This window comes from Notechis scutatus, chromosome 5 (assembly GCF_049901735.1).
Source record: "Notechis scutatus isolate UNSWTSFEM ecotype Mainland chromosome 5, rNotScu1.2, whole genome shotgun sequence".
Classification (NCBI taxonomy): Eukaryota; Metazoa; Chordata; class Lepidosauria; order Squamata; family Elapidae; genus Notechis; species Notechis scutatus.
This window is the reverse complement of record NC_142013.1, coordinates 757290-775836: the sequence shown is the minus strand read 5'-3', so window position 1 is coordinate 775836 and position 18547 is coordinate 757290. Positions and strand designations below refer to the sequence as shown.

The window sequence follows — 18547 nt, the reverse complement described above, 5'->3', positions numbered from 1 at the left end:
ATCTTGAATTGGATCCAGAAGCAAATCAGCAGCCAGTACAGCTCCTGCAAGATCTAGCCTGGCACAAAACAGGCAGGGATCCTCCACATTTTGAACCAATGGAAGTTTCCAGATATCCTTCAAGGGCAGCCCCAGGTAGAGCTCATCGCAGCAGTCAAGACAGGAGCTGACTAGGGTGTCTGGGCAACTATTGACCAAGGATAGCTGGTCCAGGAAAGCTGCAGTGGTGGTGATTTTAGCTACGAGGGGGGCGGGCAGCTTTGGTGGGAGAGCCAGAAAACATACTCCCATTGACCCCGAGCGATGGTTTTTCCCAGTTGCAATGCATGGCTGTGGAAGTGGGACCACAAGGAAGGCTGAGCGCCAAACAATGGAGGCCTTTGAACTCTGGGGCTGGAGGAGGACACTCCTGCGCGTGTCCCTTGGCCTGCAAGGCCATCCAACCGGTCAGTCCTAGAGGAGATCAACCCTGGCTGCTCTTGAGAAGGCCAGATCCTGAAGATGGAACTCAAAGACTTTGGCCACCTCATGAGAAGGAAGGAAGGAAGGACTTGCTGGAGAAGAGCCGAATGCTGGGAACGATGGAGGGCCAAAGAAGAAGAAGGGGACGGTAGAGAAGGAGGGGGCTGGATGGTGTCACCGGAGCAGTTGGCGTGAACTTAAATCAGGGGTCTTCAAACTGGACAGTTTTTAAGACTTGTGGACTTCAACTCCCAGAATTCTTCCTCCAGTCATGTTAGCTCAGGAATTCTGGGAGTTGGAAGTCCACAAGTCTTAAAACTGCCAAGTTTGAAGACCCTTCAGACAGACAGATAGATGATAGATGATAGATAGATAGATAGATAGATAGATAGATAGATAGATAGATAGATAGATAGATAAGAGAATGGATAGAAGATAGATAGATCAATAGATAGATGAGATAGACCAGGGGTCTTCAAACCTGATAGCTTTAAGACTTGTGGACTTCATCTCCCAGAATTCCTCCTCCAGTCATGTTAGCTCAGGAATTCTGGGAGTTGAAGTCCACCAGTCTTAAGGTTGCCACGTTTGAAGACTCTTGGAATAGACAGACAGGGATAGAATGGATAGAAGATATAGAGATCAGATAGATCAATAGATAGATCAATAGACAGATGAGATAGACCAGGGGTCTTCAAACCTGACAGCTTGAAGACTTGAGGACTTCAACTCCCAGAATTCTTCCTCCTCCGGTCATGTTAGCTCAGGAATTCTGGGAGTTGAAGTCCACCAGTCTTGAACTTGCCATGTTTGAAGACTGTTGGCTTAGATGGACTCCAGAAGATGGTAAAGGACAGGAAGGCCTGGAGGAACGTTGTCCGTGGGTTCGCAGTGGGTCGGACACGACTTCGCAACTAACAACAACAACCACAATCCCCAGCCCCATTTTGCCTCTTGGGAAAACTCCTTGCAGAGGGGAAAGGCTGGTGTGTGGGGGGGTGAGTTTCCATAACATGCACAGGAGGCGCCTCACCCCCACTGTATGGGTAGAAACTGCCCCCATCTGACAAAACTGCCCCTCCCACCCCAATGCCCCACCCCCCTTGTACTGCAACCAGCCGTGGGCCAGTATGAGCAGGCAGCGCCCCCAGCTGGCCACCAGTGGAACCTCAGATGGGCAAGGAAAGAGCAGTTGTTGTTTTTTTTTTTTTTTTTTTTTTTTAAACAAGTTTTATTAATTTTTAAAACACACAAATTGTCATTATTCATTACATGTTTAAACCTTTTTTCATTGTCAATTTAACAAGTCAGATAAATTATAATTCTGTTTTAAACCATTTCCATACAACATACCAAAACCTCTTATTCAATTTCTCTTTACTTCTCTTTACTCTTATTCAATATCATTATTATTATTTCATCTGTTTCTTTCTGACTTAATTACCATTATTCTCAATCTATATTTCTACAATTTTTAACTAATTCTCCCCCAAAAAGACATATACACACAACACACAAAACATAAAAAAAATCTTTTTGAAAGTAACTTGGACCCAGGTGTCTCTCTCTTCATGGACTTCAATTATATTCATGCTCATCTTACATATCATTACTTATTTTATTTACCATTCTAAGCCTTCTATATTAACTTCCCCACATGTTTCACACTTCTTACTTCTATCTTAATTAATCATCTTAATTTGAATCATTATATTTATATCTTTTGTCCATTTTTTATCATCCCTTTGTCTCATTCCTTATTAAAAAAAAAAAGAAAATAAGTTTCTCCTGAAATCATTAATCAGAGTATGATGCCTTTCTATCTCCCCCCTAAGTTAATCAAATTAATCTTTAAAATAATATCTAATACCCAATCCGATTTTGCTTGGTACATTCTATCTAACTAATACATCCAACATAATTAAGTACATAATTAGACAATAAATCCAAATATTAAAAAAAAGATACTATAATAAAAATTTTATAATAACATCAATACCATAGTCTTATTAAACTCTTTAATTAAAACAATATTCTAAACCTCCCCTATTATTAAGTTTTAAAGCCAATCATTTTTAAACATTTTAACATTTTAATCTCTTATCAACTCTTAAATCATTACAATACTACCATCTCATCTTATGTACCTTGCAAAATCTTTTTTTTTTTTTTAAATTATACTTTATCCATTATCCAAAAAAAGTTTCTTTTTTTCATTTAATTTCAAGACATTGTAGCTTTTCTCCACCTTTTCCCTTTCTTTCTTCTCCCAACAAACCTTTCTACCCCCCCTTCTTCTAGCCTCTGCCTTGCCAGCTTCCCTTCTCTGTCGTATTCCTTTTCCCTTTTGTTTACTATCATCATATTGGTTTTGCACCTTATTTTTCCCTTTCTTAAATGTTTTTTTAGATCTTAAGTCCTTAAGTCCTTTAATTTTCTTCTTTTCTCTTCTTTTCTTTTCTTTCTCTCTTCCTTCTTTCTGGATCAAGTTCTGAGATTCATTAAAGATGGCTCCTTTCTTTCTTTCTTGTTCCTCTGCTGTCTTCATCTGTTGTAATGTTTGTTGATAATTAATAAGCGCCATTTCTAAGAAAAGGAAAGCTTCTTCCACACCATCTTTACCATTTTTTTTTGCTTGTTCATATTCTTTTCTTAGTTCCTCAACAGAAAGAGCCATTATAAATCTTTTCTTTTCTTTTCCCCTTCTTTCTTCTTACAACAACCAGAATATTCAAAAGAAAATAAAATAAAAAAAAAACAGTCCCAAAGTTATCAGTCAGTCCAAACCAAGGCAGAATTCTCACTTTCTCCTTCTGGGGCAATATCAATCCAAGAGAAAGAAAGTCCAAATCTGTTTAAAATCTTATTGCAATATATTCTAGTCTTCAAATCCTTAAGGCATCTGCTCCAACAAATCTTAGCATACAAATGTTTTCTTTTTAATCCTCTCTCTTCCCACTCATCGCTTAAAACCAATTTTCACCTAAAAGAAATAGGTTTCTTAATATCCAGTTATTTATTCCGTAGGAAAAGAGGGAAAGCTATCCTTTCAGCACCTTCACAGCCGCTTTTTTCCTCTTCTGGCAGGTATTATTCAGAAAGTCATACTTTTCAGGAATTTTATTAGATATGTCTTAGAGTCCTAGGAGCCAAGAAAAACTTTCTCCTCTCAATCACTTTCTCCACTTCCTCCTGCGCATTCTTACCCGGCTGCCAGCTTCTTTGTGGCGGCCATTACAGACCGCCGCTGCACGTCCTGGGAAAAGGGAGTTCTGCCGGCCAGGAGGGAGTCTGCAGCACCCCAAACCCTTCTCCGGATCCCCTACCTTCAGCTGCCCCTGCAGGCAGCCTTGCTCCGTACCCGGCTGGGTCGGAGCCCCAAAACGGCTAGCGCGGCAGGGATCGCGCAGCTTCGCAAATCCCTGCCGCTCGCGAAGCCGACAAACCGGAAGTCAGGAGTTGTTGTTTTGATGGCTATCCAAAGCAGGGGAACCGAACATCTGGATAAGGCAAAAGGGTCTTCAAACTTGGCCAGTTTAACACCTGTGGACTTCAACTCCCAGAATTCCTGAGCGAACATGACTGGAGGAGGAGGGATTCTGGGAGTTGAAGTCCACAAGTCTTAAAGCTGTCAAGTTTGAAGATTCCCTGATCTATCTATCATCCGTCCGTCCGTCTGTCTGTCTATCTATTGTCTCCACATCTATCTATCCATCCATCCATCCATCATCTATCACAAGGGTCTTCAAACTTGGCCAGTTTAACACCTGTGGACTTCAACTCCCAGAATTCCTGAGCGAACATGACTGGAGGAGGAGGGATTCTGGGAGTTGAAGTCCACAAGTCGTAACAGCTGTCCAGTTTGAAGACCCCTGGGATAAGGGATGCCGTTCCTTGACCTATTTAGCCTCCTTTGCCCAGGTTTTGTGGCTAAACCACCTGTAGTTTCTTTGGTTTTTGGCTCGGTGCAGCATATGAAGTCAAGCTTGGCTTGTTCAGGGGACCATGATGAATTTGCAGTCCTAGTTTGGCAATGTTAAGAAAACTGCATTTGTGTGCTTGCAAGCCCCTCCGGCATCAGGAAAGCCAATGCTTTTAGAGATCAAAATACTATGGGGTTTGAGAAAGGTTTCTCTGGGGACCAGAACTTCTGCCAAATCTCCTATTTCATGGAGCTTGAGAGACAAGCTTGCCTCTCCTGGGATATTAAACCAGGGTTTCTCGACTTTCTCATTTGTGGGTGTCAATTCCCAGAATGCTCCAGCTAGCCATGAATGATAGTTAGAAGGGAAAGGACCAAATGGATCACTTTAAGTGCAGTGTGTTAGGGATAACATTGTTTACCCTAACTGGTTTGGGTAAAAATAATAAATATGGTATCATGGTTTGTTAGTTAAAGTGTGTGTAACTTTAACAGCAAGAATGTAATTAAGGGTGTGGTTGTAAAAGCACTATATAAGAAGCGAGACAATAGCAGCTCGCTCTCTCTGGCTTACTGATCCCTAATTACTGGATGGATTGATGACTGCGTTCTTGCTGGAACGGGGGAGAATAAGGAGTGTTGATTCTTCTCAACAGAGAGAAGATAAAGATTGGACAGATTTATTGTAAGTGTACTGACATTGGCTATTCAACACGGACCTTGCAAATAGAGTATCCCCGATAAGACTTGACTGAAATTGATATATGACTAATGGACCGTTTATTTTGACTATGCTATAATTCTTAAATGGAATAAACTATATTTTTGATAGCACAAGCGTATCTGTATTTTTACTGCGTGTTAACTAGAAAACTTATCTCACACATTTACCTGTCTTCCTATCTGACTTCACTGTACGTTCTGTTTAGTTTGTTTTCCTTAACACCCGTTGGGGAATCCAGGCTTAACTCTCAACTCCGATCACTTTTAAGATGGGTGGACTTCAACTCCCAGAATTCCCCAGCCGGGGGGGAATTCTGGGAGTTGAAGTCCACCTATCTGAAAACCGTCAGGGTTGAAGCAACTCTGAATCAAACCCAAGTCTGCCCACCATTCAAGCCAGCTCTAAGCCTGTGTGAGACCCACAAAAATGCCAGCCTGGAGATGCCAGCTCCATGGCCCCCCTCCCAGCTGCCCAACCAAAACGGCCGTGGAGGGCAGTGCCCAGCCTCTGGAGATGGGGAGGGGATTTTTCCACTGCAGTGCAGGAAATAGGCCCATTTCCATCCCCTGCGCCCTGTTCATTAACCACAGTGTCCAGGTGGCATCTAGGTGAGGCCCAAGGGAACACAAGTTGTGTTGCCAAAAGGCAGCAAATGCCTGACAAAGAGGCCAAATTGCCCTGCCCACTCAACCCCATAGGTAAAGATAACACCGCCCAAAAAAAAAAAATCCTTTCACAGAGGCAAGCAGCCACCTCGGTGTTCCCTGGATAACACGTGCCATACGCTAAATCAAAGGTCTCCAAACTTGGCACCTCTCCTTCAGGGCAGGTATAAGAAAACACCAATAGCAGAACGGGTATGTATACCTGGTAAAGGAGAAGTCGAAGATATCTCACCTGTTTTATTGTACTGTGAGTTATACAGAGTTTATAGGTCATTGTATATTTTCCCCTTCACTAGAGAGATTGCCAGGGAGGGCAGACAATTTTTATGTAGATTTTTCTCCTCCAGGATTCAAACCCAGCTATTACGCGTGCAGGGGCAAAATTCTGTGTTGCTGCAATGTCTACAAGAAAAAAAAAATTGGCTACAGAATTATAGTTGTCAATTTGTGCCAAGTTTTGGAGATAGAACAATCTTTGGAAAATAATATTTACACACATACAGGTGAAACTCAAAAAATTAGAACATTGTGCAAAAGTTCATTTATTTAATGTAATGCAACTTAAAAGGTGAACCTAAGATATGAGATAGACTCATTACATGCAAAGCAAGATAGTTCAAGCCGTGATTTGTCATAATTGAGATGATTGTGGCTCATGAAAACCCCAAATCCACAATCTCAGAAAATTAGAATATTGTGAAAAGGTTCAATATTCTAGGCTCAAAGTGTCCCACTCTAATCAGCTAATTAAGCCATAACACCTGCAAAGGGTTCCTGAGCCTTAAAATGGTCTCTCAGTCTGGTTCAGTAGGAATCACAATCATGGGAAAGACTGCTGACCTGACAGTTGTGCAGAAAACCATCATTGACACCCTCCATAAGGAGGGAAAGCCTCAAAAGGTAATTGCAAAAGAAGTTGGGTGTTCCCAAAGTGCTGTGTCAAAGCACATTAATAGAAAGTTATGTGGAAGGGAAAAGTGTGGAAGAAAAAGGTGCACAAGCAGCAGGGATGACCGCAGCCTGGAGAGGATGGTCAGGAAAAGGCCATTCAAAAGTGTTGGGGACTTTCAGAAGGAGTGGACTGAGGCTGGAGTCAGTGCATCAGGAGCCAACACACACAGACGGATCCTGGACATGGGCTTCAAATGTCGCATTCCTCTTGTCAAGCTGTTCCTGAACAACAAACAACATCAGAAACGTCTTATCTGGGCTAAAGAAAAACAAACCTGGTCTGTTGCTCAGTGGTCCAAAGTCCTCTTTTCTGATGAGAGCAACTTGTGCATCTCATTTGGAAACCAAGGACCCAGAGTCTGGAGGAGGAATGGAGAGGCACACACTGCAAGATGCTTGAAGTCCAGTGTGAAGTTTCCACACTCTGCGTTGATTTGGGGAGCCATGTCATCTGCTGGTGTTGGTCCACTGTGCTTCAGTAAGTCCAGGGTCAACACAACCGTCTACAGGAGATTTTGGAGCACTTCATGCTTCCTTCCGCAGATGAGCTTTATGGGGATGCTGACTTCATTTACCAGCAGGACTTGGCACCTGCCCACACTGCCAAAAGCACCAAACCCTGGTTCAGTGACCGTGGGATTACTGTGCTTGATTGGCCAGCAAACTTGCCTGACCTGAACCAAGAGAAAGATGAGAGACATGAGACCGAACAATGCAGAAGAGCTGAAGGCCTCTATTGAAGCATCCTGGTCTCCCATAACACCTCAGCAGTGTCACAGGCTGACACCTTCCATGCCACGCCGCATTGAGGCAGTAATTGCTGCAAAAGGGGCCCAGACCAAGTACTGAGTGCTTATACTTGTCAGAGGTCCGATATTGTTCTATGTACAATCCTTGTTTTATTGATTGCATGTAATATTCTAATTTTCTGAGATTGTGGATTTGGGGTTTTCATGAGCTGTAAGCCATAATCATCACAATTATGACACATCACGGCTTGAACTATCTTGCTTTGCATGTAATGAGTCCATCTCATATATTAGGTTCACCTTTTAAGTTCCATTACTGAAATAAATGAACTTTTGCACAATATTCTAATTTTTCGAGTGTCACCTGTACTTATTGGATCTCCACTCATATAAACCAGGGAGTGACCCTAACCGTTTGAGAACATGTATTTTCTTAACACGGATGTTTTTATCCACTATTAATGTATTATAATGTGTCAGTACTATTTTTTTATATATATTGTAAATAGTGATGTCTATTGCTGGTCTAAGACGGTAACAAAGTTATATTCTATTCAAACTTAGCACCTTTAAGACTTGTGGACTTCAACTCCCAGAATTCCTCAGCCATAATTGCTTCCTGTTTCTCTTTCTTGATCATAGCTGGCTGGAGAATTCTGGGAGTTGAAGTCCACAAGTCTTAAAGGTGCCAAGTTTGGGGACCCCCTGCGCTAAATAAATCAACTGTGGAGCTGTTGGTGCCCCAGAAAAGAATATGTGGTGGATTCAGATGCTGGTGCAACTTCTAATGTGAGGTTGGTGGAGTTGAGTTCTGGTTGAGCGCTACTCCTCACCTGAACAGGTAAGGGACAAAAAAAAAGAAATCCCAGAAACAACTGATTGTAGAAGACTTGATATTTATTCTTGCACCTCTTGAGGTGGCCATTCCTGTGGTCAACATCAAGGTCAGCTTCCCATCCAAAGGAGAGAAGGAGAACCTCCTGCAGAGGCACCTGGATGAGAGGGCTGGATGAACAGCTGCATCTCCGGGGACTCCAAAGCCCCATAGATTCCTGCCATGGTGGGGGAGGAGGGTTTTTCCCCCTCCCTTGCTGATGGCAGCTAAAGTTCTGGGCAGCCGAGGGTCCCTGCCGGCCTCAGAGCAGGCCCGGGAGGGCTGAAAAAAGCAAGAGAGTCAGGGCAGAGTGGAAGGCCAAGGTCTCCCCTGACGACGCGTAATGTCTGGCCACGGCATCGTTGGGGTTGCCATTGGCGGGGTCAAACCACATCTGGATGCAGAGCCCACTTCCCGGGAGAAGGTGGTGTATTTGTAAGAGTCGCTCCAGATCTTCTCACACAAAGCTTGGGGATTTGGGAAGACCCTCTTCATCTTCTGGCACATCGCGCCCACCGGACACCGGTTGATTCCTGGGGTGGAAAGAAGGGAGAAGAGCTTAGGGTCTTCTGCTTGAGCGGGGGTGGGTGGGGATGGGGTTGGACTAGAAGACCTCCAGGGTCCCTTTCCAAGTCTGTGATTCGGTGGAACCATTTTTGCCTCTGGAAATTGTGGGTAACTCCATCACTGGAGGTTTTCGGGAGGAGGTCGGGCAGCCATTGGTCTGGATGAAGGAGGAAAGGAGTCCAACCTTAAGAACTTTAACTCCCTTGTGGACTTCAACTCCCAGAATTCAACTTCAATTCCCCAGCCAGCCTTGTGGACTTCAACTCCCAGAATTCAACTTCAATTCCCCAGCCAGCCTTGTGGACTTCAACTCCCAGAATTCAACTTCAATTCCCCAGCCAGCCTTGTGGACTTCAACTCCCAGAATTCCCCAGCCAGCTGGCTGGGGAATTCTGGGAGTTGAAGTCCTCCAGGCTTAAAGTTCCGAAGTTGGACACCCCTGGCATAGGATCTCCTGCTTGAGCAGAGGGTTGGACTAGAAGACCTCCAAGGTCCCTTCCAACCCTGCTGTTCTAAAAGTGGGGCGGAACAAGTTTTCTTAGGGAAGGTGCCAGGCAGATTCCTTCCCGCGTGACAGAAAGTAAGCCAGCTAACGTTGAAGAAAGCAGCCCACCTGCCCACAGGTGGGCAAAAGGAGGCCCACTTCCACTTTGTGGGTGGAAAAAACTCTTCCCATGGGATCCTCCACAAACCCCACCGGGTCTTGGAAATTTAGTGGCGCCCTTGTGTCCTCTGAGCAAAGCTCTGGGCCTTCTTCCAGAGCAGCCTTGGCTACGACAACATTGGGGAAGCGGCTCAGCCCAGCTAAGTGGCCCTTGTTTCCCGGGGCCCGTGGTGGGAGGGGGGGGAAGGAGCAACCCCAGGCTGGGCAGCCCCCTGACCTTGAGTCCAGTTCCAGCCTTTGTGCCAGTTCTCCTTGCAGGTCATGTCGTCCTGGCAGTCCTCCCACCAGCTCTCGCAGTCTTCTTGGCACAGTGGCACGTCCAGGATCCTCTCCTTCCTCCAGCTCTGGTCCACCTGTGGGCAGAGGGGAATATCTGCAGCTCAGGGCGGAAGCGAGGGGGTCCCTGGCGCCCTCTGAGCTGGGCGCTTTTCTTGCAGACGTTTCACGACCCAAGGAGGTAATATCATCAGTGCTAGAAGAGAGGAGGAGGAGAGGAGGAAAAAGAGACAAGGAGGAAGGGGAAGGTGGAGGACTGTGGGGTCCTCTGAGCTTGGCTGTTTCCTTGCAGACGTTTCATGACCCAACTAGGGAATATCAGTGGTAGGAAGGTGTGCAAGAGTGGAGGAGGAGGAGGAGGAGGAGGAGGAGGAGGAGGAGGAGGAGGAGGAGGAGGAGGAGGAGGAGGAGGAGGAGGAGGAGGAGGAGGAGGAGGACAACTGTGGGTCACTGGTGCTCTCTGAGTTTGGTGGTTTCCTTGCAGACGTTTCATGACCCAACTAGGGAATATCAGTGCTAGAAGGTAGGAAGGTGTGCAAGAGAGGAGGAGGAGGAGGAGGGAGGAGGAGGAGGAGGAGGAAGAGGAGGAAAAAAGAGACAAGGAGAAAGGGGGAGGAGGACTGCGGGGTCCTTGGTGCTCTCTGAGCTTGGCTGTTTTTTTTTTTGCAGACATTTCATGACTTAACTAGGTGATATCATCAACGCTAGAAGGGGGTAGGGTTGCGAGGAGGGAGGGAGGGAGGAAGAAGATGGTGAGAGTCCTTGGTACTGTCTGAGCTTGGTTGTTTCCTTGCAGACATTGACCTAACGATGTAACATCATCAGTGCTAGAAATGGGTGGGAATTGTGGAGGATAAGATGAGGAGGTGGAGGAGGAGGAGGAAGAAGACTACTATGGGGTCCTTGATTCTCTCGGGGCTTGGTGGCTTTCTTGCAGACATCTCATGACCCAACTAGGGAACATAATCAATGTTAGAAGGGTTTACGGAGGAGGAGGAGGAGGAGGGAGACTATGGGACCCTTGGTGCTCTCTGAATGTTGTGGTTTTCTTATACACCTTTCATGACCCAACTAGGGAACAACATCAGTGCTAATCTGATGACGTTTCATGATCCAAAGTAGCACTGATGAGGTTCCCTAGTTGGGTCATGAAAGGTGTATAAGAAAACCACCAAGCTCAGAGAGCACCAAGGACCTCCCCGCTTCCCACGCCTGCGAAACGATGAGGGGGGGGGCCTACTTCCCCTTCCAAGGAGGAGCGCTTCCCCCTCCTCCAATTGTCTGGAACCCTAAAACCGCTTCCATCCTGGCTCTCCTACCTCTGTTGGGACCATCCGCCCTCCCATAGACCTTCAGGGGGGACTCTAACCACCCCCAACACGGGTGTCAAGCAGCCCCGAGGCCGCCCACCTCCATGCCAACACCGGAGGGTTCCTCGGACTGGATCTGGGGGCTTCGAGGCCACGCCCAGCCCGGCTTGCCCACCTTGCTGATCCAAGGCCCCAGGTTGGGGGAGCACTCGTAGAGACAGGTGTCCTGGATGAAGTGCTTCTTGCATTTCTCCGACATGGCCCCACAGTGGTTCCAGTTGAAATTGTAGAGGTAGGAGGCGTCTTGGTGGGCTGCTTGGCTGGTGTTCAGCGTGCAGCAGGAGTTGTTTTTCAGGGAGAGCACTGAGGAGAGAGAGAGAGAGAGAGGCTGTTCGAGCAAAGGAGAGTCCCATGTCCTCTTTGGAATGGAGCATCTTCTCTCTAGAACGGGGTCCCCAACCTTGGCGACTTCAAGATTGGTGGACTTCAACTCCCAGAATTCTCCAGCCAGCTGGCTGGAGAATTCTGGGAGTTGAAGTCCACCAATCTTGAAGTCGCCAAGGTTGGAGACCTCTGATCTAAGTCTTGCCAGACAATCAGACCTTTTCACTCAGCTCTATTTATCCTTCCTCTTCCCCTTTGATTCCTTCCTTCTCTCCTAATACCTGTTTCCTTTCCTTCTTTTCCTCCCTCCTCCCTCCCTACCTCCTTGCTTTCTCTTCTCTCCTCTACCTCCCTCCTTCCCCATTCTCTCCTGTTTCCTTCTTTTCCTTCCTCCTTCCCTCCCTCCTTCCCTTCCTTTACCACTTACTCCCGCAGCTACCTTCTAAATTATGCTCTGGGAGCATAAGTCCACAAGTCTTAAAGTGGCTAAGTTTGGGGGACCTCTGATCTACACAAAGTAGAAGAGGCAGGCCGTGTAGAAGTTAAGATTTTCATTACAGGCTATCACGTCGTTTCCCCAGCTAGCTACCACCTAGTAGAAGGAAAAGGTTCATAATAGGGACCTGTTTTCCCTTCCGTGACTGTGGCAGGCATCCCCAACCTTGACCGCTTTAAGACTTGTGGGCTTCCACTCCCAGAATTCCTCCTCCTCCAGTCATGTTAGCTCAGGGATTCTGGGAGTGGAAGTCCACCAGTTTCAAATTTGCCAAGTTTGAAGACTCTTGGAATAAACAGACAGACAGACAGATAAGATGATAGATAGGTAGATAGATAGATCAATAGATAGATGATAGATAGATCAATAGATAGATGAGATAGACCAGGGGTCTTCAAACTTGATAGATTCAAGACTTGTGGACCAACTCCCAGAATTCCTCCTCCAGTCATGTTAGCTCAGGAATTCTGGGAGTTGAAGTCCACCAGTCTTAAAATGACAAAGTTTGGGGACCCCTGGTCAAAAATTTCCTTCCTTCCTTCCCCTCCCCCCCCCATCCTTTACCACTTACTCCTACAACTACATTCCAAATTATGCTCTGGGAGTTGAAGTCCACCCGTCTGAAAGTGGCTAAGGCTGAAGACCCCCGGGCTGGAGAAATCTCTCTGGGCCAGCCTTGGAGTACTCAATTTGAGCCCCAACACCCATTCCAAGACATGGGGGGGTTGGGGGTCCAGACCTGACAGTGTGTCTTCAACCCCCCTTTTCCAGCCTCGCTTCTGAAGGCCCCTCAGACACCCGACTGTGGTCGTTTCCCCGCCTGCTTTTCCACCTGTTCATGTAGCTTATCCTCCTTGCCCGGCTTGGTTTTCTGGTGCTTGGCATCCATGCACACGTTCAGCAGAGACTCCTGGGCAGCGGCCATCGCCAGGAACAACACCAGCAGCTGCCCCATGGCATGCATCCCCCTGTGGGCAGAGAGAGAGAGAGAGAGAGTTAGAGAGGAGGAGGAGAGCTTGCTCCTCCTCTCTAACTCTCTGCACCCAGTTTGGGTCACCATGATATAAAAAAAGATGCAAAGACTCTGGAAAGGGTGCAGAGAAGAGCAACCCGGATGATGAGGGGGCTGGAGGATGAAACCTATGAAGAACAGTTGCAGGAACCGGGTATGAAAAGGACCGGGGTGACATGACAGCCTCTTGCAATATTTGAGGGGCTGCCCCAAAGAAGAGGGGGGTCAAATTATTCTCCAGAGCACCCTAATCAGGCAGGGCAAGAAACAATGAGCGGAAACCCTAACGAAGAACTAAGGAGAGCGAGAACCATTAACCAGTGGAGTGGTTGCCTCCAGAAGTTGTGGTGCTCCAGCAATGGAGGTTTTCAAGAAGACACTGGACAACCATTTGGCTGAAATGGTCTAGGGTCTCCTGCTTGAGCAGGGGGTTAGACTAGATGACCTCCAAGTTCCCTTCCCCGCTCTGTTATTCTATCTTCTATTTTTCCACTCCAGAGATGTGGTCAGAAACATCACCAGAACCCTCTGGCCACATTCAGAGGAAACAGCAGCCAACTTCATGGAATCGTAGAACAACAGAGTTGGAAGGGACCTCGGAGGTCATCTAGTCCAACCCCCTGCCCAAGCAGGAGAGTCTATCCCAAATATTAGCCTCTACCTAGGATTGAACTCACGGCCTCCTGGTTGTGAGGACGGAACTCCACCTCTAGGCCACTGGCGCTGTATATTCATCTCCTATTGCACCCCCTTGCCCCCCTATGTTTCACACATACAGACACACACATACACACACACATATATTTACACAGCAGGCATCAGGAAATGAAACGGTCCCTCTAAAGCCCAAGTACAGAATGAGGGCAGGCTCAACTCTGTGGCTCTTCTCTGTTTTGTTGAGGTTGGTCAAATTATCTGGCATGGTGTGGGTGTCTTCTGGCTTGAGCAGGGGGTTAGACTAGAGGACCTCTGAGGGCCCTCCCAACTCATTGTTATTCTGTTTGGTCTAGGTCAGGGGTGTCCAACCTTGGCAACTTTAAGACTTGTGGACTTCAACTCCCAGAATTCCTCAGCCAGCAAAGCTGGCTGAGGAATTCTGGGAGTTGAAGTCCACAAGTCTTAAAGTGCCAAGGTTGGACACCCTTAATCTAGGTACGGAATGGCCAAGATGGCCCAAATCCCAATCACTTGAATCATTCTCTGTAGATGGAAAGCATGGAGGTGGGGATTTTGTAAGGCAGGGGTCCCCAAACTTGGCCACTTTTAAGACTTGTGGACTTCAACTTCTGGGAGTTGAAGTCCACAAGTCTTAAAAGTGGCCAAGTTTGGAGACCTCTGTTGTAAGGTCTCTATAGGGCCAATCTCCTTTCCCAGTTTGGTGGCAGTTGGGTTTTGGGGTCCCCCCCCCCAAAGTTACTGACTGCACCCATCTCCATTTCATTTGGGGTGGAACAAGCTGAAACCTTATCATAGGCTGGAAAACTGTTCAACCTGGCCAGAAAAGAGATAAGTGGCTTTTAAGAGACTTTATCATATCACAGAACTATTAACTATTAATTAAGAGTGTTTCTCTAGGAGGGAGATAAGTGGTTTCTAAATATGATATACAAAATATTCATTTTTTAAAAACCTGTAAATCGACTAATAAAGAAATTAAAAAAAAACACCCAGTAACCCCCTCCCTCCCTCAAACTATAATAGCATTCTTTTTTTAAAAAAAGTTTAAGCATACACAAAGCACATTGAAAACCCAACATTAATTCTGAAACTCTACCAAAGTAATATTTGCATATGTGAAGACTCTCAACGGAAATTTTAAAATGGAAAGCAAATATTAGTCAAAGAACTACAGGCATTTCCAGTAATTTGGGGTGGTATGAGTGGTTCTTAAATCCAGTTTCTTCTTTATAATATAAAAGGAAAACCGGGGCCAGAGATGTGGGTTGCTTTAACCCATGATCTATTTAACCATGTTGCATTAAGCCACGTTGCATTAAGCCACGTTGCATTAAGCCACGTTGCATTAAGCCACGATGCATTTAACCACGATGCATTTAACCACGATGCATTTAACCACGATGCATTTAACCACGATGCATTTAACCACGATGCATTTAACCTGGTTCCCTGAACTAACCATAATTGGCAAATTTTGAGAGAGAAAAGCTGAGCAGATTCACCTGCACTCAGCTGCTGGAGGGGCTTCGTTTCAGCAAAGCTTTGGCTGCTAGGGAAGACGGGTGGGCCCCTTCCCCTCTATTATTTGCTGGCCAAAAGGCTGGGGAATCAATTCCTTGCCTCACACCGCCATAAAATTGGGTTTTTCTGCTTCCAGAGTCCCACTCAAGATAATGAGGATTGGGAGATTAGAAAACGCTATTCATCTTCTCTAGGAGACTCTAGGAGATGGGAAGGGGGTATATTTATTTCTATCCCACCTTTTATGTTTATAAATAACTGGAGGCAGTCAGCATATCCAGCACACTTTCCTCACAACAGCAGCCTTGAGAGGTGGGTTGGGCTGAGATATTGAGAAGGATTTAGCCAGAGGTGGCATTCAGCAGGTTCTGACCAGTTCTGGAGAACCGGTAGTGGAAATTTTGAGTAGTTCGGAGACCCAGCAAATCCCACCTCTGACTGGAGATTTTACAGTCTCCTTCCCCTGCCACGCCCACAGAACCGGGAGTAAAAAAAAATTAAATCCCACCACTTTTAGCCCAAAGTCAGTCTTTCATGCCCAAGGCAAGACTTGAAGTCACAGCCTCCAAGCCTGGTGCCTTAACCACAGACCAAACTGGGTCTCGTCTAAAGCACTAAACCGGGGTCCTCAAACTGGCAACTTGGGGGCTTCAACTCCCAGAATTCTCCAGCCAGCATAGCTTAAAGTTCAACAAGTCTTAAAGTTGAAGTCCACAAAAGTCTTTAAAATTGCCAAGTGTGGAGACCTCTGCACTAAACCATGGACCCCACTGGTTGATAAGAGAGTTAATCTAGAACTTGGCCACTTCAGGAGAGATGAAACCCCCAGCTGGTCTGCCAACCCCAGACACACACACACCCCATATACCACAGCAATATCTCAAAAGTAGAGCCTCAACACTGTTCCAGGTAAAGCCACAAACACACACACACACACACCCTCCCTCCCCAATCCATGGCTGGAGTCCTTTGATAAAGAAAATGCTCTCCCCCCCCCCAGGTGCATCCTACCTGTGCATTGCAGCTCCTGGTCAGCAACACTTCCTTCTGGCTTTAATAGTGGAGGCTGGCCGGTTGCAGGCGGGGTCAGCACAGGTGAAGAAGGGCCGGCTGCAGAGAAGAGAGGCTTGGGAAGGGAAGAGCTGCAGCTGCTGCTTCTTAAAGCAGAAGGATCGGTCCAAAGATCAGGAGATCACTCCCTGGGTGATGATTGGACAAGGATCCAGTCTCACATCTTGGACTTTTTCCTCTGCCCACCAGCTCAGCAGGCAGGAGTCCTCTCCGAGATGCTGTGGGTGGGGGCAGGGAGGGGGGGGGGCATTTATTCCCTGCAACCCTCTCAGGTAGTCAGTCCCTCTGATGGGAGTTGTAGTCCAGCAGACCTGGGTGCCGCTAAAGGAGAGAGAAAAGGAAGAGGGTCCTCAGTAATCCTTCATGACCCAAAACTGCATGAATAGAGAACTCAGAGGAGCCCTATTTGTGGGAAGGGGGCTGTCATGTAAGGGGAACCCCCAGCAAATGATTCACACGAAGGGTTTGGCCTCCTTTTTTAACCTCGGTTTCCTTTTCCTTTTCCTCTTTATCATGTTGTACAAACAAAAATTGCTTCTTGGCCAAATCCAGAAAAAAAAAAGGTTAATTCAGAAACTGCTGACTAATTCAGTCTGTAAGACAAAATTCAGGTTGCTTGGTGTGTAAGCTAAGTGTGTGTTGAATTCACCCAGTCTGCGTGCTTCGGAAACCGTTGCTTGTGGTTAAGCGTCTTTTGATAACCCAGCCAACCATGGCTTATTCATTAAACCAGGATTAAACTAGGATGTGGTAAATCTCAACCTTACTCTGGAAAGCTTCTTGCTGAGGAATATTTAGGGCCAGAGAAATAAGAAAGCCCACCTTTTCCAGTGCATGTGTTTTGTGAGGTGTGAAAACTTTGTCTGATTAAAGGTATGATTTGTGGGCCACATCTATTCCCCATAAGATGTTTTCCAAGGAGCGTAATTTGGAATGTAGCCGGAGTAAGTGGTAAAGGAGAGAGGAAGGAAGGATTAGATTAACAGAGTTGGAAGGGATCTTGTAGGTCATCTAGTCCAACCCCCTCCCCAAGCAGGAGACCCTACACTGTTTCTGATAGAGGGCAGTCCAGTCTCTTCTTGAAAGCCTCCATGAAGGCAACTTCTGTTCCATGGGTTGATTGTTCTGTCAGAAAGTTTCTCCTTATTTCCAGGTTGAATCTCTCCTTGGTCACTTTCCATCTATTGTTCCTTGTCTGGCCTTCAGGGGCTTTGGAAAATAGCTTGACTGCCTCTTCTTTGTGGCAGCCCCTGAGATATTGGAAGACTGCTATCATGTCTCCCCTACTCCTTCTTTTCATTAGACTAGACATACCCAATTCCTTGCAACCATTCTTCATATGTTTTAGTCTCCAGTCCCCTCATCATCTTGATTGTTCTTCTCTGCACTCTTTCCAGAGCCTCAACCTCTTTTTTATAATGTGGTGAAGGAAGGAAAAGAAGGAAACAGGAGAGAATGAGAAAGGAGAGAGGGAGAGGGAAGAAGAGAAAGCAAGGAGGGAGGGAGGAGAGGAAGGAAAGGAAACCAGATAAAGGAGGGAAGGAAAGGGAAAGAGGAAGGATAAGGAATAACAAGGAAGAGAAGGAATAATGGATGGAGACTGAACAAGGAGAGATTCAGCCTGGAAATAAGGAGAAATTTTCTGACAGTGAGAAGCAATCCACCCATGGAACAGAACTTTGCCTTTGGAAGTTGTGGGAGTTTCATCCCTGGAGGCTTCCAAGAAGAGACTGGACTACCCTCTGTCAGAAATGGTGTAGGGTCTCCCGCTTGGGTGGGAGGTTGGGCTAGATGACCTATAAGGTCCCTTCCAACTCTGATTATCTGTTATCTGTTATAAATAGATCTGATTGTAGAGATCTGATTGTCTAGCCAGACTAGGTGAATACATATAAGGAAGTGAAAGTGTAGCTTTAATTGCAGACAAAAGAAGTAAATTGTATATCAGAAAGAATAAGTTGAGGTCATTTAGATTTTTCGAAATGGAAATCCATAAGTGGGTATCAGTTGCAGTTTAAAGATTAGCTCTCCTGTAAATAGAGGTAAGAAGAAGAATCAGAAGTGAATTCTGAGAAAAATTGTGTGATGCTCAATGAATTCTGTTCAGAAGATAGGTAAATGGGAGAAACTTACCGTCTGCCCTGCATGCCACCTGTCAACCCAGTTGGTCCCTGACCTGCCAGTGAACTTACAGACAATAAAAGAGCACAACAGCTTTTCT

At 46.1% G+C, this 18547-nt stretch overlaps 2 protein-coding genes and 1 long non-coding RNA gene across 4 annotated transcripts in view; all 3 read right to left on the bottom strand.

Annotated features, from left to right (window-relative positions):
- INPPL1 (inositol polyphosphate phosphatase like 1) overlaps positions 1 to 8532 on the bottom strand; it is an 80363-nt gene extending 71831 nt beyond the window's left edge. Inside the window, 1 exon segment of the mRNA XM_087967479.1 lies at positions 8466 to 8532. Within this exon segment, the coding sequence (XP_087823605.1) occupies positions 8466 to 8532 (67 nt within the window).
- Positions 1 to 18547, bottom strand: part of LOC148130324 (uncharacterized) — a 99005-nt gene that overhangs the window by 71831 nt on the left and 8627 nt on the right. The gene's annotated exons all lie outside the window — the stretch shown is intronic.
- LOC148130326 (folate receptor alpha-like) lies at positions 8353 to 16771 on the bottom strand. Its single transcript, XM_087965913.1, is given in 7 exon segments — positions 8353 to 8764; positions 8767 to 8880; positions 9796 to 9931; positions 11340 to 11518; positions 11521 to 11527; positions 12877 to 13012; positions 16267 to 16771. Coding segments are annotated over 7 exon segments (735 nt in total). The 5' UTR covers positions 16275 to 16771; the 3' UTR covers positions 8353 to 8609.